This window comes from Heterocephalus glaber, unplaced genomic scaffold (assembly GCF_053883595.1).
Source record: "Heterocephalus glaber isolate CG9 unplaced genomic scaffold, H.glaber_assembly_v1.0 deba00001481, whole genome shotgun sequence".
NCBI classification, from domain to species: domain Eukaryota; kingdom Metazoa; phylum Chordata; class Mammalia; order Rodentia; family Bathyergidae; genus Heterocephalus; species Heterocephalus glaber.
In genome coordinates, this window is record NW_028258317.1 from 16542899 (window position 1) to 16567441 (window position 24543).

Consider the following 24543-nt stretch of genomic DNA (forward strand, 5'->3'; position numbering starts at 1 on the left):
GATTAAAATGATTAAAATGAATAACTGATAATTTGAAATAGGAAAAGATCCAAAGGTGTAAAGGTGGTGGGAGGGGAAGGGGAAATGAAAGAAGGGAAAGGAAAAATTACGAGAAAAGAAAAAAAATGGAAATGAAATCTATGTAAATAGGGAAGGGTGGAGGTGGTGAAGGGCACACAGGTAATGGGGAAAAAAATAAGAACCAAGATACATCATGTACAGGTACAAGCACCCAGTGATAAATGTAAACGTATTGTATACCTAAAATGTACCAATAAAAGAATTAAAAAACAAAACAAAACTGCATGAGGCTTTCAGGGGACATCCAGGCCCAAACCATAAGAAACGGGTTGAAAAAGACCTTGGAAAGCAAGTATTATGATTTAAATTATATTGATGAAGTGTCTAAGCATATCACACTCTGCGGTCTCTGGCTTTTCTTGCTTTATTTCAACGTACAGATTCACTTCATAATGTGTAGAACAGATGGCTTATTTAGTGGCACCCATGGTCTCACTTTGACAAGTCTTCGCTAAGCATGTAGCTCAGTGGTAGAGCACACACTTAGCATGAGCAAGGTCCATGAGTGAGGCTCTGGCTTCCATTCCCAGTCCCATGAAATCAAGACAAATTCAATCTTTCTTTACTCATTTGGGGTTGTGAGCTGTTACTGGAAAACTGCATAAAAAGAAATCCTGGACTTGGCATACAGTAAAAGGAAAAACAAACACAAAAAAAACCCTAAAGAAAATAGGTACAGATGAATCTTACCTGACTATGATAAAAGCCATTTATTATAAACCAATGGTCAACATCACATAAAATGGGAAAACGGAAAGCTTTCTCTTGAAAATCAGAAGTAAGATAAGCATGCCCACCATAACCACTCCCATTCAACACAATACTCAAAACATTAGCCACAGCAATCAGGAAAGAAAAAGAAATAAAAAGCATATGCATAGGCAAGGAAGAAGTCAAATTATCATTATTTGCAGATGACATGATCCTATACATTGAAGATCCAAAAAATTCCACCAAGACTCCTTGACTTAATACCAAATTCAGGATACAAAATCAACACACAAAATCACTAGTGTTCCTGTACACAATGAACTCACTGAGAAATAAATCAGGAAAACAATACCATTCACAATAGCATCAAGAAAAATTAAACACTTTGGAATTAACTTAATGAAGAAAGTGAAAGACCTCTACAAGAAAACTACACTACTCTGAAAAAGGAGACTGAAATGGACATTAGAAAATAGAAAGATATCTCATGTTCCTGAATAGACAGAAACAATATTGTCAAATGGCCATATTTCCAAAACTGATATACATTTTTAATGCAATCCCAAAGAAAATCTATCTATAGCGAAAAAATACACAAAAATATTGTGGAGCGCACTGGTGAACTGACAGGTGAATAGGCAGCCACAGCATCCCAAAGACTTACTATGACAACCAACTTTCCTTACTAGAAAAACCAAAAGATTATTTTTTGTCATATAGCTCTATTGGTATTTTCCTTGTAGTTTCCATAGGTTTTTATTACTCATTACACATTTGATATTTTATTTTATTGATATCTGATTTCCCTGCTAAATGCACATTGTACAACATAGTAGGAAGCTCCTGACAAAACAGGAGGAGAAGGGAGGTGATAAGAATGGCCTGCAACATAGGAAAGGAAAACTAAGGACATGTGCTGTCAGTGTAAGCAAGACATGTGCATGAAACATGCAGTTGTCATGTGAGAAGATTGCCTTGGGCAAGACAACTGAAGCAAAGATTTTTGTAGAGTGCTTTTGGTATTTTCATTACAGTTCATAAAGGAATTTATTTCTGATATTATCTTTTAGATTTTGTAAGCATCGAAATAAGTACTTCTGTACGGCTTCCAGGGCAGGCGAGGTGAGCCAATCCCAGCACCCAAGAGGGGAGGCTCCCCGGCCGCCATTCCACCACTCCCAGGGCAGAGGAGGTGAGCCGCGCGGACACCAGCAGCACCCCCCCCCGGGAAATGAGAAGACTCGTAAACAAGCCTCAAAAACAGACTTCCAGATTACCTACAACAACCTCAAAGGGAAATGACATGGAACAATCTGATACTCAAGCATCTGGATTCCCTGACCTGGAAACAAAAGAGGATCTGGAAAAAATGAAATCAGAAATAATTTCTCACATAACAGCAGAGATTGTGCCCATAGTGCAAGACATGATTAATAAATTTAGACAAGACACAGATAAAATAGAGGAGTAGGGGCCGGGGATTTAGCTCAGTGGTTCCGGCACCTGCCTCGTACATGCAAGGTCCCTAGTTCAATCCCTGGTGCAATCAATCAATCAATCAATCAATCAATAAAGGAGCTGAGGAACATGATGGAATCCCAACATAGGACACAAATGGAATCCATAAAACAGATGCAAACAGATTTCCAGGAGATTAAAAACTCCATCAAAAGTCTACACAGCAGAATGAGCCAATGTGAGGACAGAATTTCAGATATAGAAGATAAGATTGCAGTTAGTGAACAGGAAAAGAAAAATTGCTTCAAAATTGTACGGGACCATGAGAAATCAATCCAGCAGCTGCTAGACGATGCAAGGAAGAATAACATAAGACTGATTGGAGTCAATGAAGAAACAGGAGAGAGTGTAGATGGCATAAAAAAACTGTTCACAGAAGTGATGGTAGAAAACTTCCCAAGCAGGGGAAAAGAACTTGACATACAGATAAGTGAGGCATATAGGACTCCAACTAGCCTTGATCAAAAATCTACACATAAGAGCCAGGGATTTAGCTTAGTGGTTCCAGCACCTGCCTCTCAAGCGCAAAGTCCCAAGTTCGATCCCCTGTACCAAAAAAAAAATCTACACATAGGCATATAATAGTTAAGATTCCAGAAACCCAACAGAAGAAAAAAATTCTACAAGCAGTGAGAGAAAAGAAACAAAAAACATACAAAAGCCCATCAGAATCACTGCAGACTTCTCAATGCAAACCCTCAAGGCAAGAAGAGCTTGGAGTGATGTACTTCAAGCCCTAAAGGAAAACAGCCTCCAACCCAGATTGATGTACCCTGCAAAACTATCTTTCAAATTGATGGAGAAATAAGATACTTTCATGATAAAGAGCACCTTCAGGAATACTAAACCAGCACTCCAAAACATTTTAGACAATATCCTAGGAAAAGACAATGAGGATCACAACCCCAGGAAGCCCAGCAGAATGAATACATTGGGCGTGACAAATTAAATGCAAAAGGGGAGAATCCAATAAAAAGAAAAAGTCATGACAAGGCTTTTTAAACCTTTTAACTTCATCTCCCTAATGAGTGTATAATTCAATCTTGTTATTGTACTGATTAGTATTCTTCTGATTCTAGAGCTGCACAACACCTTTCCTTGTGCTGTACTGGGTATTTGTCATCTTATGTCTACTTTTTAATTGGGTTGTCTATTAATGAGCTGTAAGAGTTCTTTATATATCCTGGTCATAGGTTATATGCATTGTAAATATGGTCTGTTTAAGGACTACTTTTCATTTTAATGATGTCATTTAAAGTTCTAAATTTTGATGGAATCTCATTTATTAATTTTTTTCTTTTATACATCTTGTTTTCTGTAAACTAGGAAGCTCTTGCCTACCCTAAATTCATAAACATTTTCCCTTATAATTTCTTCTTAAAGTTTTATAGTTCTTGTCTTTCATATTTAGGTTCATAGATCCTTTCAAGTTATTTTTATGTATGGAAATAAAGGGTTGAGGTTAGTTTTTTTATATATGGATACCAAGTGTCCTAGTGCCATTTGCTGAAAAGACTATCTTTTCCTCGGCTCTTGAATTAAGTTTATATTCTATAAAATGTTAATGTTAAATAATCTTTCAAAACTCAGTGGACCATATATGTGTGGTTCCATTTCTAGATTCTGTTTTATTCAAATGATCTATATGTCTTTCCTTACACCAACACTGCCTTGATTACTGTAGCTTCAGAGGAAGTCTTAAAATTGGGTACTAAACATCTTCCAACAATGTTTTTCTTTTCTTTTTCTTTTTACTTTTCTAGGTCCTTTGTACTCCTACATAACTTTTAAATTTCAACATCCAATTCTTCATTTATAGCAAGTATACATAGACCTGAATTTTTATACATACCTTGTGTTTTCTAATCCTGGCAAATTCAAATACAAGTTCTAGGGGGTCCTAGAGATTTCTTAATATTTTCTCTGTAGATGATCGTTTCACCTACATATAAAGATTCTGCTTCTACCTTGCCAATCCTATCTTAATTGTGTCATTTTGCCAGACTATTTTGGTTTAGGCCTATGTTTCAAAGTTTAATGGATGGATGAAGAGTAGGCACATCTGCCCTTGTTCCCCACCTTTGGCAGAAAGCATTGTATCTGCTCCATTCATATAAGGTGTTTTTGCTGGAAGTATGGAGTACATATCTTTGATCTGTTGAGAAGGTTGTGTTCTACTTCTAGTCTCCTGATAGCTTTTGCCATGAATAGCTGTAGAATTTAGTCCAATATTTTTTCTCCAACTAGTGACAGGATCATATGGCTTTTTCCTTTCCTCTAGTAAAATGATGACTTTTGGGGGTGGATCTTCCAATGCTGAAACAACACTGCCATCCCTATAATAAAACTACTTTCTACATACTGCCAGATCTGACTTCTAAGAGCTTGTTTTGTTAAACAAATTTCTATCTATGTTCATACATTTTTCTTCTATTATCTTTATCCAGTTTTAGGATTAGCACAATGTTGAGTTCCTAAAATGAGGGGAGAAATGTTCCTTCTTTTTTCTGCTTTAAATGTTTGCTATAATTCACCAGGTAAAATGTATATGAGCCTGTTGTGGTCATATAGGTAGGTTTTTAAGCTAGGAATATATTTTCTTTAATAGGTGCTATTCAAATTTTATATTTCCTCCAGAGTTAGTTTCATTAATTTGTCTTCCAAGGTACTTCTTAGAAGTTGTCAAATTTATTTCAAAAAAGATTTTTGTAATATGCTTTCTATAGCCTTTTAAATTCTGTAAAATCTGTGGTAATGTCTCCTAGATTTTGATATTATAATTTTAAAAATGTATTACTGATACTGTATAATAGGAAGAAAAGTTCTAAAGGAGCAGGGGAAGTGGCAGGGGTAGGGGAAAAGAAAGAAGGGAAAAGAAAAAATATGAGAAAAGGAAAAAAATGGAAACAAGGTCTTTGCAAATAGGGAAGGGTGGAGGGGGTGAAGGGAGGGCAGGGGAATGGGGGAAAAATAAGAACCAAGATACTCATGTAATGGTACAAGACCCCAATGATGAATGTAACTGTATTTTATACCTAAAATGTACCAATAAACATAATGGGGGTGGAGAAATAAGTTCTTCTGCATCTCTCAAATTACCAGTGATGTTGAATTTTGTTTTCTTTTTCTTTTTTTGGTATCGGGGATTGAACTCGGGTCCTTGTGCTTGCACAGCAGGCAGCGAAACCACTGAGCCACATCCCTGGCCCTTTTCATATGTTTATTTGCTGCTTTTACTTCTTTGTCTAAGAAATGTCTGTTCATTTCAGATGCCCATTTTTGAATTGGGTCTTTGAATTTGGGGGGGGGTCTGATTTTTTTTTTCAGTTCTTTATATATTCTAGATAATAGTCTTTTGTCTGAGATACAGCTGCTAAAAATATTTTCCCACATTGTAGGTTGTCTTTTAGCTCTGCTGGTGGTTTCTCTTGCAGTGCAGAAGCTTTTTAATAAGATGAGATTCCAGTTGTTGATTCTTTGTGCTAGTTACCGTGCTACTGAGGTTTTGTTCATAAAGTCTTTTCCTATGCCAATGTCTTCAAGATTTCTACCTAACTTATCTTCCAGGAAGTTTAGTGTTTCTGTCTTAATATTTAGATCTTCAATCCACTTTGATCTTAGTTTAGTGCATGGTGATAGGTATGGGTCTAGTTTTAATCTTTGGCAGGTTGAAATCCAGTTTTTCCAACACCATTTATTAAATAGGCTATCTTTCCTCCACTGAGGGTGGTTGGTTCCTTTGTCAAAGATGAGGTGGCTGAGTATGTCTGAAGTTGTTTCTGCATCTTCTAATCTATTCCACTGATCCTCGGGTCTGTTTCTTTGCCAGTATTGTGCTGTTTTTATCACATTTCAAGTTGGGGATCATGATACCCCCAGCCATGTCTCTGTTGCCTAGAATTGCTTTTGCTATTCTAGGTCTCTTCTGGTTCCAAATGAATTTTTGGATTGTTTTCTGTAGTTTTGTGAAATATTTCAATCAGCATTGCATTAAATCTATATAGCAGTTTTGGTTTCACCTCACCCCAGAAAGAATGGCTGCTATCAAGAAATCAACCAATAACAAATGTTGGCAGGGGTGTGGAGAGAAAGGAACCCTTCTCCATTGTTGGTGGGAGTGCAGACTGGTGCAACCACTGTGGAAATCAGTATGGAGATACCTCACAGAACTAGGACTAGAGGTCCCATCTGACCCAGCTGTTCCTCTGGTGGGTATCTTCCCAAAAAATTAAAAGAATCATACCATAGCAATACATGTGCACCCATGTTTATAGTGGCACTGTTTGTAATAGCTAAAGCTTGGAAACAACCCAAGTGGCCATCTACTCGAAAATGGATAAAGATGTCATTTTTTTTTTATAAAATGGAGTACTAGTCAGCCATAAAGAACGAGAAAGTAGAAATATTTATAGCTAAATGGATGCATACTGAGGACATACTCTTAAGTGAAATAAATAGGACACACATGTGTAAATACCGAATAGTTTCTCTATTACGAGAAACTGAAAGTGTAAATAAGTATTACAATGAATAACTGGGCCGGGGATTTAGCTCAGTGGTTCCGCTGCCTGCATCGCAAACACAATGACCCGAGTTCGATCCCTGGTACCAAAAAAAAAAAATGAATGACTGATAATTTGAAATAGGAAGAAAAGGTCCAAAGGGGTAAGGGAAGTGGGAGGGGAAGGGGAAAGGAAAATTTATGAAAAAAGGAAAAAATGGAAACAAAGTCTATGTAAATAGGGAAGGGTGGAGGGGGTGAAGGGAACACAGGGAATGGGGAAAAAATAAGAACCAAGATCCATCATGTACAGGTACAAGCACCCAATGATAAATGTAAACATATTGTATACCTAAAATGTACCAATAAAAGAATTTAAGCAAAAAAAAAAGCTCTTATATGAACTAAAATGATAATACCAATTGTAATATACTAATAGAACTATACAACAGAAATAGTCTTTGCTTCAACTGTCACACCCAAGGCAATTTTCACACATGAAAATTGTAAGTTCCATACACAAGTATCCCTTACATTGATAGCACGTATGTTTCATTTTCCCGTCATCTCTTGTAGGGCACAGTTGACATCTTTTTGGTTTTCCTAGTAAGGAAAGTTGTTTGTCATAGTAAACTCTTTGGTATGCTGTGGCTGCCTATTCACCTGTCAGCTCACCAGTGTGCTCCACAATTTTTCTGTGTCGTTCCCTGGGCAGAAACATTTTGTTTTTCCTCTACTATAAATGATCGCTCATAAGTTCTAGTCCCAATTCTCTAAGAAAATTTCTCTGGTATTTTACACTTGTTATTTTTTTTTGTAAACTATTTATGCCACACATGTTTAGGATCAAGTAAAATACAACCACTAGCCAATGCTCTGTGTTTTGAGTGACATCATAGTTGCTGCATAGCTCACCAACATCTACTCCACCTCTGGTTTTGTTGTAGAAAGTTTTTATCTCAGGCTTCCATTTTGTCAAGGTTTGCCTATCAATATTTCCATCATGGTGCAATGTTGACATCAGCAATACCAGTTTTCTTTGCCATATATGAGGCCAATGTATATCCTTCTGAAATCCAAAGACTGTACTATAAAATTCTGCTTTGAAATCATAATATTTCATTTGGAATTTCTGCTTTGTTCCTGTGTATAGTTCCATGGTCAACTTGCACTCTGTTAGCAAATGCAACATCGACTGGAAACTGGTAAACCAATGGTTGAATATTACATTTTGATTAGTTTGAGAGATGAAAGCAACAAGTCTGTTCACAATATCATTTGGCTTAGTACTGTATGAATTAGGACCTGATAGCTGAGTTCCGGAATAAATTTCTAAACTGAAAGTATAATAAGTCTTTGTATCTACAAGGGCATAAATTTTTATGCCATAATTTGACCTATTGCCTTGCCATAAGTCTTTTACATTCCTTAGATTGCCATGAGAAATCCCTGCTAAGTACAGCAGACCTATGAATGCTTTCAGATCAGCTAGTGAAGTGCCATAAAAACATTGTTGAATATGGCTCCTGGTACATAATGTTTTACTTTTAGCCTTTGCGTATTTCACAACATCTTGTAGCATTTCATCTGTTATAATTTCCAAAACTGAACGGCAGTTCGGGCATTCTGTCTAATAGGTTTCACCCCTGCCAAGATTCTCCCTATATTTTTGGACCTAGTTCTAACATTGGATTGTTCCATTTGGTTGCGTGACCATTGTGCAACATATCAACTAGTTAAATATGTACTCACACTGCTGTTTTCTTTGTCACCTGAATCAAGGAGATCTTCGTTCCCTGTGTCTGTGTCATTTGATTCTCATTCCATTTCACTGTCACAGGAACTTTGGCTCACATGCCCAACGTCAAAGTTGTCATCGTTGTTCTCCTCCTCATCATCATCACCATCATCACCATCATCCACCCACACCACTCTTCTGTTATGAAAACATGTATTTTACCGTAATAGATCACCTTCATCATCCATGCATGAGTAATTTGCTAATTCACTTTTGATCTCCTCCAAAACTTGCACATCTGGTTTTTCATGTGTCATTGCACTGAATTAGGCTACTTCTACCAGAAAAACTTTAAAATAACTTTTTAAAAAACAAATGCTAAACGCAAGGACCCGAGTTCGATCCTCGGTACCAAAAAACAAAAACAAAACAAAAAACAAATCCTACAGTGGTGTGGGTGTATTATACCCTCTGTGATGCTCAAGTGAACATATGCAAAACCTGATAGATGGAGCATCATGTGAGTGAAAATCCTGGTTTGACACTTTTGTACACATTCATACACCTTGCCCTTCGTCATATCAAGTGAATAAACACAATGATTGTTTCTTGTATCCCTCAGGGAAAGGTACTAAGTCACACAGCTGGCAACTATTACGCTAAAGTAAAAATTTACAGTAGAAAAGTAAAGGATGTGTTTGTGAAAGCCAGTGTTATGCTCGCAGAGGAGGAGAGATTTATTTTGGCTTATGGTTTCAGTTCATGGTTGACTGGCTCCAATGCAGAAATGGGATGGCAGAAGGGTATGGCTGAAGAAAATGTGCTTATCCCATGGCAACCAGGAAGCAGACAGCAAAGGGAAGAGCCAGAGAGGGAGACAGATCTTACGGGGCATGCCCCCAGTGACATACCTCCAACTAGCCTCCACCTCCTAACAGCACACTTAGTAGAAAACTTCAAGAAATGACTGAGATTATTATTTTTCAAGTGCTAATACTAGATAACGCAACTAATATGATGAAAGAAAGGTAGGACTTTATAAACTGTGGAATTTGCATAAAAAGGGTCAACTAGAAAAATTCTATCTAAAAAGTTTTAAGAACAATACAATCAACCCCTACATGGTATTCACCAAGATTCACCCATTGTTAACATCTTTCAAAGGGCTAGGGATGTAGCTCAGTGGTGCTGCACCTGCCTGACAAGTGCTAGGTCCTGAGTTTAATCCCAGGTACTGGAAAAATAAATAAATAAATAAATAAATAAAATCTCACAAAATTTGTTTCAACTCTATATATACACAGATGCCATTATTATGATATCGATGAACCATTTAAGAATTGTAGACATTATGATTATTCATTTCTAAATCTTGGCACGTACAAATCTCTGGAACATGGACACTGTCACATTAAACCATAAAAATGACCAAATTCAGAATCACAAAACTGACACAATACTATTAATTAAGATCTAGTCCATACTCAAATTTTACTAATTTATCTCAATAAAGTCCCTTATGACCATTTTTTTTTTGTTCCAGGATCCAACTCAGAATGACAGATTGCACTTAGTTGCCATGTCTCTTTGGTTTTCTTCTTCCCACTCTTTCTCCTCTCCCTCCTCTCTCTCATTTATTTATGTAGGCTAGGCTGACCTCAAACTCATCATCCTTCTATCTCAGTCTCCATCCAGAGTGCTGAGACAATAGGAGTGTACCACCACGCCTGGTTTTTAGTTTCCTTTTATCTGGAAGAGTTTCTTAGACTTTGTTTTCATAATAACTGATACGAATTTTTTGGGGGGGTTCCAGGGATTGAACTCAGGACCTTGTGCTTGCGAGGCAGGCGCAGTGCCACTGAGCTAAATCTCTGGCCTGTGATATGAGTATTTTTAATATAATTGATATTTCCAAGCCTATAAAAGCTGTTGTTTTGAGGAATTACCCTCAATCTAGGTTTCTCTGTTTGTTTCCTCATGATTTAGGTTATACATTTTTGGCAGGAACCCTTTGTAAGATACTGTATTCTTAGTGCATCATGTCAGCAGGCATAGGTCAATTTGTTCCATTAATGAGATATGAATCCTGATCGCATAGTTAAGGTGCTATTCAACAGATTTCTTCATAACTAACTTTAAAACGTTGTGTAACTGATAGCGTCTACAATTATCATCAAGCTTACCTGCTCGCAAACATCACGGCACATCTGGTTATCCTTTGAATGATGACAACATAATGCACCTAGGGAGAAAAAATAAATATCTGATGTCATCCCACTGTTAAATAAGATAATAAGAGGATTATACAAACCATACATCCAATAGGTTATTATTGTTGTTGTTGGTTTTTGTACTGGGAACTGAACTCAGGACCTTGCGCTTGCTAGGCAGATGCCGTACTGCTGAGCTACAACCCCAGCCCCTTATTATTCATTTTAACTCAACCTTTGAAGAATATCTATCACAAGTCAAAGACAATGGTAGGTTTGAGAATATGGTCCTTGCCCTCAAAAAGCTTACATGTGAAATTGTCATGTAATAATAGCAGTTACTACTTACTATGTGGTTTCTACATGCCAGAATTTGAACCTTGTTTTAAGTATTAGCTTACTCAATCCTTACAATTACCCTAGTGACTAGATTCTATTATTATACCTATAATACAAAGTCCAATGATTTTTTTAAAATAGTGAATTTTGTTTCAGATATGTTGAATTTGAGGTTCTTATGGGATATTCAGCTGGAAATTTCAGTAGTCAGATATTGAATCCTAAAGTTCAAAAAAAGGTCAAGCCTAAAGATCCAAATTTAGAAGTCACCACTACAAAAGAAGTATATGAAAATGACACTGCCTAAGGAGTTTCTACTGGGAAATAAATGTAACACTAGATTCTAAAGAAAAGCAACATTTAAGACATGAGAAGAAACAGAAAGAGACTGAGAGGAAATGGTCAGAGCCTAGATCATACAGGCTTCTGCAAGCCATTGTAAGGACTTTCCCTTTTACTCTGAGAAGGATGGAAAAATACTGGAGGGTTTTGAGCATGCCATAATCTGAATAATATTTTAAAGGGATAATTCTGGTTTCCATGCTAGAAAATATGCTATAGAGGAACAAGGGAAGAAACATCAACAGGCTGTTGCAGTAGTACTGACAAGACATTATAGCATCTTGGAGTAAGCTGATAGTGAGACAGAAGGGTAGGGTAGAAGAAATAAATAGGCAAAGCAACATCATAATTTTTAAATTGTGCTTTTTAAACACTGCAGCTTCAGGATAAAAGCCACCCAAGATTACATTTCTTCCCCTTCTAGGCTACTGATTCCTAAATTCCTTAGTCTTAAAAAATACAATAGACAGAGCCCATGCCTTTCTCTTGTAAAATGGAGCTTTCACCTGTACATTGAGCCCACATTTTCTACAGATTAACAAATTCCAGATTTCTACCACCCAAAAAACATAAATATACTCAGCATGAGGTCATAAATGTGTCTCACTGTACAAATGCCTGTAGACCTTCCTCATTGTGAGACATGAAGGTAGGTAGGTCATGACAAAAACTGGCTGAGAAAGGAGGCCTGACAAGATTCCAGAACACAAGTCCAGAACAATTCCCAAAGCCCTGCACATGGGCTTCTCTTCAGAATCTGAGCAGGTTTTCAAAAGGATGACCTAGACCTAATGTCAGCCTGAGGAGTGGTACGAAAAGGACAATACACACTGAGTTTTTGCCACTGTGTTCTGTCTTCCATGGTGGCCCACTCTCACTCTGCGGGGTGTACTTCTTTTCCTACTTTTACTTGATCCAGACTCGCTCTGTAGAGCCTCTTTCTTTTCCTGCCTTTAATAAAAACTTTGCTACCACTTTTTGTGCTTGTCTCGACTAATTCTTTGCTCAAGACAGAAAAAAACTACCTCCAGAAGGAGACTCTAGCACCTCAAAACCCAGAAACAAGTGTGTACATTTCTTCTGCCAATAATCTTTTCTGTGTGTCCTGAAAATTCTTTTTCTGTGATGAAAGTCTGGGAACCTATTCTGTGGGTGGGTGTGTTGAGGTCCCCACCTCCTCTTTGTAGCAACTCCTCAGACTATCCAGTGACAAGACCACTATGGGGACAAAGGTCTGATACACCCTAGGCCCTTAACCTGTTATTCATTAAAAATATGATTCGTGTTTTCTTCTGAGGCAGCGAGGAACCCAAAAGCTGCTTTTGCTAAAAATACAGTGACTCTTCACTTAAGCCTGAGGTAGGATCAAATAAAATCAGTAGAAAGAAGACAAAGTCATAATTTTAAAACTGTACTTTTAAGAAGACTGCAACCTCTGGACACCAGGTAATCCATACTCCCTAGTTTTGTTTACGATTCTTAGGCTTATTTGTTTTTTCTTCCAGGCCCCTTATATCCCAAATCCTTTACAGATACTATAACTCCACAAATTAGCTTAATTGATAAAGCACAGAAACCTCACCTTAAAGAAACATATTAAGAGAGTTCAAAAAATGTTTTTAGTCAAAACATCTTGGATCACCCATTTTTAAAAAATACCACAGACTGGGTCCAAGCTTTTCTCCTATAAAATGGGGCATCCTTTCACCTGTAAAATGACCCATTATCTTTCACCTATGAGTGGGCCATCCTTTTCTCCTGTAAACCAAGCCAGAACTTTCTATAGAGTTACAAATTCTACAGATTTTCACTCCCCTCAAAATACATAAATATTCCCAGCTTCAGAACATAATGCATCTCATTCTCTCAACTCCCTTCTGTGTACTTTTGTTCTTCTAAATAAATATTTTCTGTACCTCTTACTGACTAGTCTTGAAAATTCTTTCTCTGCGATGACCACCAACAAACTTAGTCTGTGTGTAGGATAAGTCAATGTTCCTTACTTCCTCAGACCTTTACCAGTGACAGGCCTATAGATATTCATGGATAACTAACTAAAAGCAGAACAAAGCTTGACATTTATTTTGTATCTGTCTGCTTCATTGCCATAAATCTGAGTCAGATCCTTGCTTAGCATGTTCATCATTTAGAGAGAGTCTGTTTAAAAGCTGGTAATACAAAATTGATTGGCCCTAAATTTACATAACCTATCTCACCCCCTTTCAAGAGTTAAGGGACCTTCAACTAACGAGGAGCACCCAGAGGTCTCCAACCATTTTCCTAAATCTATTATCTCATTGGGTTCCAGCAGACCTTCTGAGACTGCCCCAAGCAAAAACAATCACCTCATGAAGACTAGATTGTCCCCTAAGGAATAAAGACTTCTCCAGAGACATCTTGCACAACCAGAACTGAAGTAACTGTCAGACTCCAGCCAACCCTTCTACTCTATAAAAACTGTTTTTGTTTCTTTGTTAACAGGACAGTCATACTTTCCATCAGACTTGTGTCCTCTTCAGTTCCTCAAGCTGAAGTCTCTTCCCATTTTCTCTTAAATTCCAACTTTGCCTACCAAATCTGTGTCTCTCACTGATGAGTGTGAGACCAAAAGTGACTCTATTTTGCTAATGTGAGACCAGAATGACTCCATTTTGTCCAAAATGGAACAGTCTCCTTTGTTCTTTTAAATTAATGATTAAATGTGCTTAATCTGGGACAAAAGACATGATCTGTAACTCAAGATTTCTAAGCTCATTACTCAGCCATCTGTTTGCCCTAGAAACAAGTGTCCCGGGCCCACTATCTATAGGACAATCTGTTAACGTGCTGACTATCCACACAAGGTGGTCATGACCATGAGTCAAGATGTCTGCTGACCATCAGTACGTGACAGTAGACCACTAACCTTTGTCCCCATTTTTCTTGTAAAAACCTATACGTAATCCTCTTCAACCCCCAATGAGCCTAGCCAATCAAAATTCTACACTTCATACTTGCTAAATGTTAACCAATCATATGGCTGCTAATGACCGAAGCTTGCTGTAATCTCAATAAAAACCCTGCTAATTTAGAACTCGGGGCTCTCAATCTCGATCCACTGTGTCGGTGACAATTGAGAGTCCCTGCTTAAGCTTGAATAAACGACCCTCGTGTGCTTACATCAAAAACGGCCTCCTGGTGGTCTTTGGGACTTCGTAATCTGGGCACAACAATGAGTACTAACTGAAATGCTTTTCTGCTACAAGATGTCAAGAAACTGCCAGAAGTCAGACATGGTGGCACATGCCTGTAATCCTAGCACTCAGGAGACTTAGGCAGGAAGATCAGGGCGAGTTTGAGGCCAGCCTGGGCTACAAAGCGAGACTCTGTCTCAAAAAACCAAAAAGAAGCAAAACAAACAAATGAACAAAAAAACTCGGGCGTGGTGGCACATGCCTGCAATCCCAGCTCTCAGGAGGTAGAAGCAGGAGGATCACCACTAGTTCGAGGCCAGTATGGGCTACATTGTGAATTTAAGGCCAGCCTGAACTACACCGAGAGACCTTGTCTCAAAAAACACACACACACCCTGCCCCCTCCCAAAAAAAAACCTGCCTAGGCCACAGTGAGCGCCTCATCTCGTTAAGGGACATCCTTGAACTTTTATCTGGAGACACTGACAGTCATCAATAGTCAGACCATCATAGGGACAAAGAACAAACTCCTGGGCCCTTAGTAGCTTGTGTTTTCTTCTGAGGCAGTCAGGGTCTTAAAAGTGGTTTTTGCTAAAAATTGACTCTTTACTTGCACCTACACATGCCCAATAGGTAACAAAAAAGAGAACACAGCTTGTCCTTCACTTTGTGAAGCCCTGGGTCAAATCCTTCTCAGTTTTGCATAATAGACATGTTAGTCATGTGGAGTGTCCATTAGTCTTAAATCTAACTTGCCTATCTCATCACCCTTCAAGAGGTTTCCATTGCCCTAAACTAGTGATGGCAAACCTTTTAGAGCTTTCAATGACACAAATGGCCTGCTGTGGCATGCACACCATAGGTTCACCACTACTATCCTATCCTAAGGTCACCCTGGATTCTAGCAGAGGCTCACTTGACTAAAATTGCCCCTCAAGTCATAAGAATACCTCTCACAGGAAATGAATTTTCCCTCCAGTCACATTCCTCCCATAATAAATAAAACTGACCCTCAAGTCACAAGGATTCAACCTGAACTTTCATGAAACCAGGCCTGAAATAATAATTAACTAGAACCTGGCCCACCTCAGCTAATCTTTAAAAGTGGGCCTCCTGCTTTTGTGGGTGGGCCAGTCTGATCCTCTTCATCAGAATCTGCCCCTTTCAGATCCTCATGCTGGAGTCTTCCTAGCTTTTCTTACTCTGTTTTGTAAAGGGCCAGCCTGATCTTTGTCAGCTCCTCAAGCTAAAGTCTCTTACCATTTTCTCTTTCAACCAGCACTCAGAGGTTGAGGTAGAAAGATCACTGTGAATTCAAGGCCAGCCTGGGCTACCTAGTGAGTTTAAAAGGCCAGCCAGAGATATATAATGAGACCCTGCCCCCCCCCCAAAAAAGAAAGAAAATTTAAAATTTTTTCATGCAGTATTTGCAGGAAAAATCATGCTTTAGTTTTAATTTCCATTTCTAATAAAGCAAAGACCCACACTAGCTGGTGACAACAGTTGCAGTGGAGGGTTAAGTAGCCAAAATATAGATGTATTATGAATATAAAGCTGACAGGATATGCTACTGGATTGGATATAAAATATGAAAAGAAAAAGCCAAGGATGCCTGCAAGATTTGGGGTACAAGGAAGTGAGAAGATATAAGTATCTGGAAACAGCATTTACTAAAAATGAATAACAATAAGGAGGAAAACTTTAGCAGGTAAGGAGATGATCAGAAATTCAGTTTTCTAAATAATTTTGAGATGTCCATAAGATATCTGAATGGAGAAGAGTAGCCAATGTATGGGAAGAGAACTAAGAGGAACAATGGTAACCAAAAAGTCAAGTAAACCAAACATTTCAGAAAGAGGTGTTAGATGTTGTAAGTACTGAGAATTTCATATTATCACAGTATTTAACAAGGTGAAGGATACTAATGACCTTAAGTGTCATCAGTGTGAAATGGTGAGCCTGAATGAGTTCAAGAAAAAACTGAATAATGTAAAAGTCTTTTAAGGATTAGCAATGTTTGTTTGTTTGTTTGTTTTGAGACAGAGTCTCACTATGTAGCCCAGGCTGGCCTTGAACTCATAGTGATAATCCTGCCTCAGCCTCCTGAGTGCTGGGATTACAGGCATACACCACCATGGCCTGGCAAGGATTGGTAATGTAAAATGAGGAATCTCCTGCTTTTGTCCTCTATTCCTGGTGGACTCTAAATCCTTGGAATTTCCAGAGTAATAGTCTCTTTGTAACGAAGTCTTCAGGATGGGGGCTGGCCATACCAGAAAGACAAGCTATGTAACTACAAGGTTGGGGCTTTCGGTCACCTCTCAACGGGACCTCCCCTAATCCTTTGAAGGGACAGAGGGACAGGGACTGGAGAATGAGTTTAACCATGTAACTAATAATTCAATCAATTGTGCATATGCAATGAAATATCAATAAAAACTCTGGACACAGAAGCTCACTGAACCTTCCAGGGTTGGTGAATACAATGTGTTGGTAATGAGGCAGATTAGAACACGGCAACCAGGTTGGGCATGTGGATGTGACCTGTGAATCACAGAGTCCAGGAAACATGCATGAAACAGTTCCCAAAACCCTGAACCCGAAACCAATCAAAATGCTACTTTTTCTTTTTTTATGTGGTACCAGGGATCAAACTCAGGACCTTGTGCTTGTGAGGCAGGCTCAGTGCCACTGACCTAAATCCCTGGCCTTGGAGTGCTATTTTCAATCCTCTCTTGAGAACTAGAGCAGATTTTTGATAGGACAATCTAGACCTACATCAGCCTGAGGAGTGGGGGATACAAAAGACAGTGGCCATTTTTCCTTGGGGCTACTGTGTTCTCTTTCACAGTGGTCTGCTCTCATCCTGCAGAGTGTACTTCTTTTCCTACTTTTAATTGGCCCATATTCTGCAAAGCATGTTTCTTTTTAATAAACACAAAACCTCTTTGGCTTTTGTGCTTGTTTTGACTAATTCTTGACTATCTACAAGGGGTCCTCAGTACCCCCAGAATCTAGTAAGATGAAGACGATACATCCTGATTCCATGAGCAGAGGGCACAGAAGCTTTGTATTTCCTTCCGGACTTTGCCCTTCTTCTGATTTGTACTCTTTATAATAAAACAGTAATTTGATTTTTTGGTTTTTATCTGTTGGTGCTGGAAATTGAACCCAGAGGCTCCCACATACTAAGCAAACACTCAATCATTGAGCTACCATCCCAGCCCCAAACTGATTTTAGGTAGGGTACTTTGCTGAGTTCCATAAGTTATTCTAATAAATTACTGAATCATGGGAACTCCAGATTTAAACCCAGGTCAAAAGTGTACGTGACCTGGGAACCCATGAAGTGAGGTTGATATCTACACAAAGGGCACCTTTGTTAGGGACTATGCCCTTTAATTTGTGGAGTCTGTGCTGACTCTGGATAGCCGGTGGCAGAACTGACTTGCAGTATACCCAGTTGAAGGTCAAACAGAATGTAGAGAAATGACATGATTCCTGAAAGGGGATGTGGGTTCAATAAGAGGTGTTGTATTTGGAAACAGGGAAACATCAGTGAACAAAAGTTATGTTTTTTTACATCAGCCAAGTTACAGTCTGGTAGTAGGACAAAATCTAGACAAGAGGAAAAGATTTCAGGACACAAGTAAAGAGGAAAGTTGAGAGCATCCACTTTCTCAGACTAATGCTGCTGGGTGTAGCAGCATGTAGCAATCCCAGCTACTGGGGATTGTGAGTTTGAGCCCAGCCTGGGCAATATAGAAAGATCCCATCTCAAAAACAAAACAGACCATATTTTAGGCCATAAAGCATGTCTCAATAAACACAAAAAAACTGAAATAATCTCCTGCATCCTGTCAGGCCATAATGGAATGAAACTAGAAATCAACAGCAAAAGAAATCTCAGAAACTACACAAACTTAAATATTGAATAATAACTCTTGAACAAACAATGGGTCACAGATGACAATGTTATATCAGAATCTGTGAGACACAATGAAAGCACTTATAAGAGGAAAATTTATAGCTATGAGTCCCTACATTAGAAAACCAGTGATCCCTTAGGCTGAGGATTTAGCTCAGTGGTTCTGCCACCTGCTCTGCAAGTGCAAGGACCGAAGTTCAATTACTGCTATCAAAAAAAAAAGAAAAAACCAGTGTATTATCAAACTTGTGTTTAAAGGAGCACTGTTGCATGAGTTAATACCTATGCCTCAAGAAAAAAAATGTTTCATATTCAAATACATTGGGAAATAAAGGATAAAACAAAATTAAACAGATTTCTTTACTGCAGGACCTCATGAAGCCATTCAAAAAATTAAGGTACATTACTAATCTGCTAAAGAAGGAATTAGTACGCAGAATTCTCAAAGCATAGAACATCTTTTCATGCCAGTTATTAGCATCTCAGAATGCCAATTTGAGAAATATCAAATAGAAAAAAGGTAAATGATTAGGGGCTATTTAGGACTGGCAAGAATATGGTAAGAATATTATATTTCAGGCAAGCAGATCTGGTACAATGGCTTAAAACATATAAACCTATACACACATGGATATATATACTAATAAATGCAATATGATCTATTCAAATAAAATCTAAACTACTTTAGTATACAAATGAAACAAAAGCAGAGCTTTTTTTGATCGAAAGTAGCATTAGTAGAGCAGGGAAATGAACAAATGAATAAAAGGTGTCCTTTTAAAATCTTAAAAAACAAGGCTTCTAAGCTTGAAACCAGAAATTGTTTCTCCACAAAACAATGACAGTCTATGATTTTTTTTTCAGTCTATGATATTATTGGCATATTACTATAGTTTGGTTTAATAAAAGACTATTGTGTAGCTGGCTTTCTAATATTAATTCTGTGGGAAAAGGTGTCTGAAAATTCTAAACTTTTGACATACAGAACTCTAAAGAACATAAAAATATCACCTGGGAGGATGAGGTAGGAGGATCTCAAGTTCAAGCCCAGCTTGGCCAATTTAACAACTTAATGAGACCTTGTCTTAAAAATTTTTTTAAAGGGTTGGGGAAGTAGCTCAGTGTGGAAGTCCTGGGTTCAATTCCTAGTACTTTTTTAAAAAGCCTATATTTTAGGTCAAAAAGTGTGTCAACTGTAAGTATTGAAAGCGCCTTGTATTTTTCTTATTTTCTAAGAAACTCTAATTTGAAGGAGGACCCAAGCAAGCACTTCTGAGATTTCCTCACAAGAGCCCTGCACCCCCTGCAATACCACACCAAACTATCCCCATCTCCTAAGACTGTTTATGTTCCTAACCTCATTAGAATGTGAGGGCAGGCAGAAAAAAAGCTCCCCTGCAAAATACTGATGCGGTCTTTTGAAGTGTCGTAGAAGTTGGCACTTTTCTACTATGCTCAAACACAAGGAAGTCATACGAAGGCAGAAAATCCAGCTGATCTTAAGCAAAGATAACTCAGAATAACATATGGTCCCAATAAACACAGCCTCAGCAAAAAGTAAACAATCAGGCGGACAGGAGTCTGATTTGGGACTAGGGAATTTTGAAAAAGTTTCTTGGAGCAAAGGTCTATCTAAAATAGAAACACAAAATGTGTCATAATTAAAACTCTAATAACAACCAAAGGTTTTATTTAAAATATAAATATAAAAACCCTTTTCCTTGTTTAATGATGAAGGTTAAATTTATAACAGAGTGACCGCCAACATTAATTTTTTAATCTTACAAAAATTACAAAATTTGGAAAATAAAAAGGAAAAGAAAATTGATCTATACTCTCACTGTCCTGCCACAACTTCTGTTGACATTCTGGTGGATTTCCTTCCAGTCTTTCCAAAAAGCCTTTTCTGGTGTTTCTGACAAAATAAGATGAAAGAGGGCAGCCTGAAGTCTTCTGGTAATAATCCCTTTCCCCCTCTCAACCAAACATTCCTCTGTAATAGTACATTTCTTCCCTTGAAAGACTGCCACCCTCCATGAACAAGTTGAGGAGCCTCTGCTCCATCACATTTTCCATATTGTATTCTTTTTTGTTTTTTGGGTTTTTTTGGTACTGGGGATCGAACTCGGGACCTTGCGCTTGTGAGGCAAGCACTGGAACCACTGAGCAAAATCTCCAGCCCTCCACATTGTATTCTTAACCTCAGCCATTACCGTATTAGTAGTTTTACTTCCTTTGAAACAATAAAAATGTATCAGGATCTATGACCACTGCATATCTTTTCAAGAAATAAATGCCTATAAATAAACATTAACTCATGCTTTCTTTAAGGATTGGGGAGGAACTCAAATGCAATTACTGCAGCAATTAAAGGTCTTTATCTTTTTTAGAGCAATTGAAATGGATTAACTGGCCAGGTGTGATAATATACTCCTATAATCCCAGCACTTAGGAGGCTGAGGCAGGAGGATGGCTGGGAGATAAAGGCCAGCCTGGGCTACATAGTGAGTTCATGGCCAGTCTGAACTACATAGTGAGACCCAGCCTCAAAAACCCAAAATTAATTAATTAATTAATTTTTAAAAGGATTAACTGAGTCATCTCATTCAATTATTATAGGGGGAGGGCTTTCTAAGGCCTACTGCTTTCTACAAGGCAATGAATTCTTGAAATGTTTTGTTTTTATAATTTGATTCTAAGTTGTTCTTCAAGAAAAATAATTTAAAACTGCTTATTCTTATAAAACGGAATTGAATAAAGGTAAAATAGCTTAAAATCTGATATTCAGATGGTAAAAAAACAGATGTTTCCCTCATTAAAGACACTGAAACCAGGTATAGTAGGGCACACCTATAATTCCAGCTACTATGGAGCCTAAGGTGAGAAGATGGTAAATTTAAGGCCAGCCTGGGCAATTTATCAAGACTTTGCCTTTAAAAAAATCTGGAGTGGGGGAGGTGGTGCTGTGGATGTAGCTCAGTGGTGGAGTACCCCTGGGTTCAATCTCTAGTACCCCCTCCAACAAAAAAACAAAACAGATGTCATATATCTTGCATCTTATTCCAAGAGTCTATGATTATAAAATTAATAAAAATTAACAACTGGTTACTAAAGGCCATGTGTGTTGACTTTAAGAAGGAAATCAGTGTGGTCTAGAAATATGTGAGCAGAATTACCCAATAATTTGAAACATCAAGGTTTGGCTGCTAGTTTAGGCCATGTGTCTACAAAAGAGAGGCAAGTAAGCAGGAAGCACATGCTCCAGCCACATGCAGAAAATGGAACTTCTAAGACCAACTAGCATTTTAAAAAGCAAATACACACCCTAATCTAAAAATAAGAGGGCTGGGAATTTAGCTCAGTGGTTCCAGCACCTGCCTCAATAAGTGCAAGGTCCTGAGTTCGATCCCCAGTACCAAAAAAAAAAAAAAGAAAGAAATATTCATAGAATTATAGAAGGTTTGAAATTAAAAGGGGTTTTGCCACAAAAGCTTCCCAAAAGCTGTACTTTAATTTGGTTAACGTGAAGCCATTCTCATTTTCTTGTCTAAAGAAGATACAGATTCCCTATAATTAATGTTTTCCTATAAATCATTTAACACACAATATATACCTATATACACATATAGATAGATATACAAATACATACACACTGATAGGTAGATAGATGATAGATAAGATAGATATCTCTATCCCATATTATTGAGGGAGAAAAAACTAAATTGGAGCAAATACTGGTAAAAGGTCATTCTTAATTTTTAAAAAATCAAGTGTTAAAAATGTGATGGGGGGTGAAGGTAGAGACAAGGTCTCACTGTGTAGTTTAGGCCAGCCTTGAATTCACTGAGTAACCCAGACTGTCCTTGAACTTTCGATTCTCCGGCCTTACCCTCTCTCTCTCTCTTTTTTTTTGAGACAGGGTTTCACTCTGTAGCTCAGGATGGCCTTGAACTCACTATGTATCCCAGGCTGGCCTCAAACTTTCAATGATCCTCCTGTCTTAGCCTACTGGAAATGCCTCAGCCTCCTGAGTGCAGGGATTATAGTTGTGTACCACCACAACTAACTTAGAATCTGGTCTTATTAGTATCTATGTGAAATCCTATTTTTTAAATCACATTTCTATTTTCAAAACAACTTGGAAAATGACAACCACTCCAAAAATGTTTATTTTTATTTTTTGTTTTTTTGAGTCTTGCTACATAGCCCAGTCTAGCTTCAAATTTACAATCCTCTTCCTTCAGCCTTCTGAGTACTAGGATTATAGGTGTGTATCACCATGGCCAGCTAAAAATGTTTAAATGACAACTGCAATCTTATAAATACATTCATGCAATTGTTACATTTAACCTGTAAAAATATATGTATATGTGTGTAGCTATATAAAATATATTGTCAGCCAAGGAAGAGACAAACAGTAAAATGATTACCCATATTGCTAACATCTTGTCATACTACCTAGCTGCCTGTCTATGTATATGTATAAGCAGATTACGTGGAAACATATACTTTGATTTTTTTCTGAATCATCTGCAAGTTACAGAAATCCTTTAGTGCTTGTCTCATACTGCATTGCTGCTTCACCAATTACAGTCCTTCAATTGTAGTACCAAAATGATTGCCAAGTTAATTTTTTTAACAGCATTTTCATGATGTTACTCTTAAGGGCCTACCATGCCTTCTTGCTATCCAACTCTCAATTTTCGAAGTCTTTTTTTTTTAGCCTTTCCTTGCCTAACTTCAGGTTGCTTTGAACAAGGAAAAGCTACATTTACCTTCTACCTGAAATGTTCAGTGTCCCCTTCCAATGCTGATCTAAATTCCATACACAGTACCATTAAAGGCTTAAATCCCACCCCAACTCTTACTTCAGACTATTTGGTTAACTAAGACCCAACTAGTCTAGTTAGAATTGGAACCTTTAACACTTAATTCTAATCATGTCATGTGGGTGACATGTATCCTCAGATTATAAACTTCTTGTGTAAGCACAGTGCTCAGTTTAAAAAAAAAAAAGTATTCACTGGTTAAGAAGTAGTAACATAGGAGCTGGGGATTTAGCTCAGTGGTTTCGCCGCATGCTGCACAAGCGCAAGGACCCGAATTCGATCTCCGGTACCAAAAAAAAAAAAAAGTAGTAACATCTTTGTAATACAATACCTTTCTAAAAGAAAAAAAGTGCAAGAAGTTTTCTCTCACTGTATCATCTCAGTAACACATGTTATTTGGTGACTTAATCATACTTTTAGCAAATACATGTTTTTTGGCCAATGTCAAAACATAAATTACAGCCAGTCAAATACTCAGAAGACAAGAGATGAGCACCCAGGTGGATATAAGGTCAAAAAGAATTGAAACTCGGGAAAGTGAAGTTTTATAGGAGTACAGAAACTGAGTATAAAGAGGAAACTGGTGGAGAAAGGAAATGCAAGAAGAGGCACACAGAAGTGATGAGAGAAAGAGAATCTGCCTCTGAAAATAGTCTTGGTTCTGACAACTTTCCTGTTTCCCCAGCAGTACCCGAGATAGAAGTAAAATGAACATTCAATCCTTGGTTTTCCATGTGATTTTCTGTTAGAGGTCATAACTAGCCCCGTAATCTGAGCTACCTGTCTGCTCTTGGGATCAAAAGTACTGCAACCAAGTCATTCATCATTAAGAAATGACTAAAGCCAATGACTCTTCTGAAATCTTCCTGAATGTGCTAATAGTGAGTATTCTTGGATAACTCACTTCCCCACTCTGCTATAGGGTTCCTATTTGAAAACAAGAGATCTAAAAATATGAAATCTGGCTCCCAAATAGTGTATCCTTTGGTCAGAATGTGTCCCTCAATACTATATTTTTCTTATAGTCTTTATGTTATCTGTTTGTTTTATATATCCATCATATTATGCGCTATATATTTAATGAAATCCTATGATTTTTCCTCCAATATATTCTCATTTTAGGCTATAAATAGCTATGTGCTAATATAGTCACATATTAGCAATATAGATATT

The 24543-nt window shown here is 37.7% G+C and overlaps 1 protein-coding gene across 4 annotated transcripts in view; it reads right to left on the reverse strand.

The window, feature by feature from the left end:
• The window catches only part of Reck (reversion inducing cysteine rich protein with kazal motifs), a 104792-nt gene that overhangs the window by 69279 nt on the left and 10970 nt on the right, over positions 1-24543 (reverse strand). For 3 of the 4 annotated variants that reach the window (XM_021248494.2, XM_087183709.1, XM_004870117.3), the window contains exon 2: positions 10733-10791. In XM_021248494.2, the coding sequence (XP_021104153.1) occupies positions 10733-10791 (59 nt within the window). Of the gene's footprint in view, positions 1-8563; positions 8748-10732; positions 10792-24543 lie in introns of those variants that run through there. The other variant, XM_087183710.1, reaches the window with a different exon arrangement.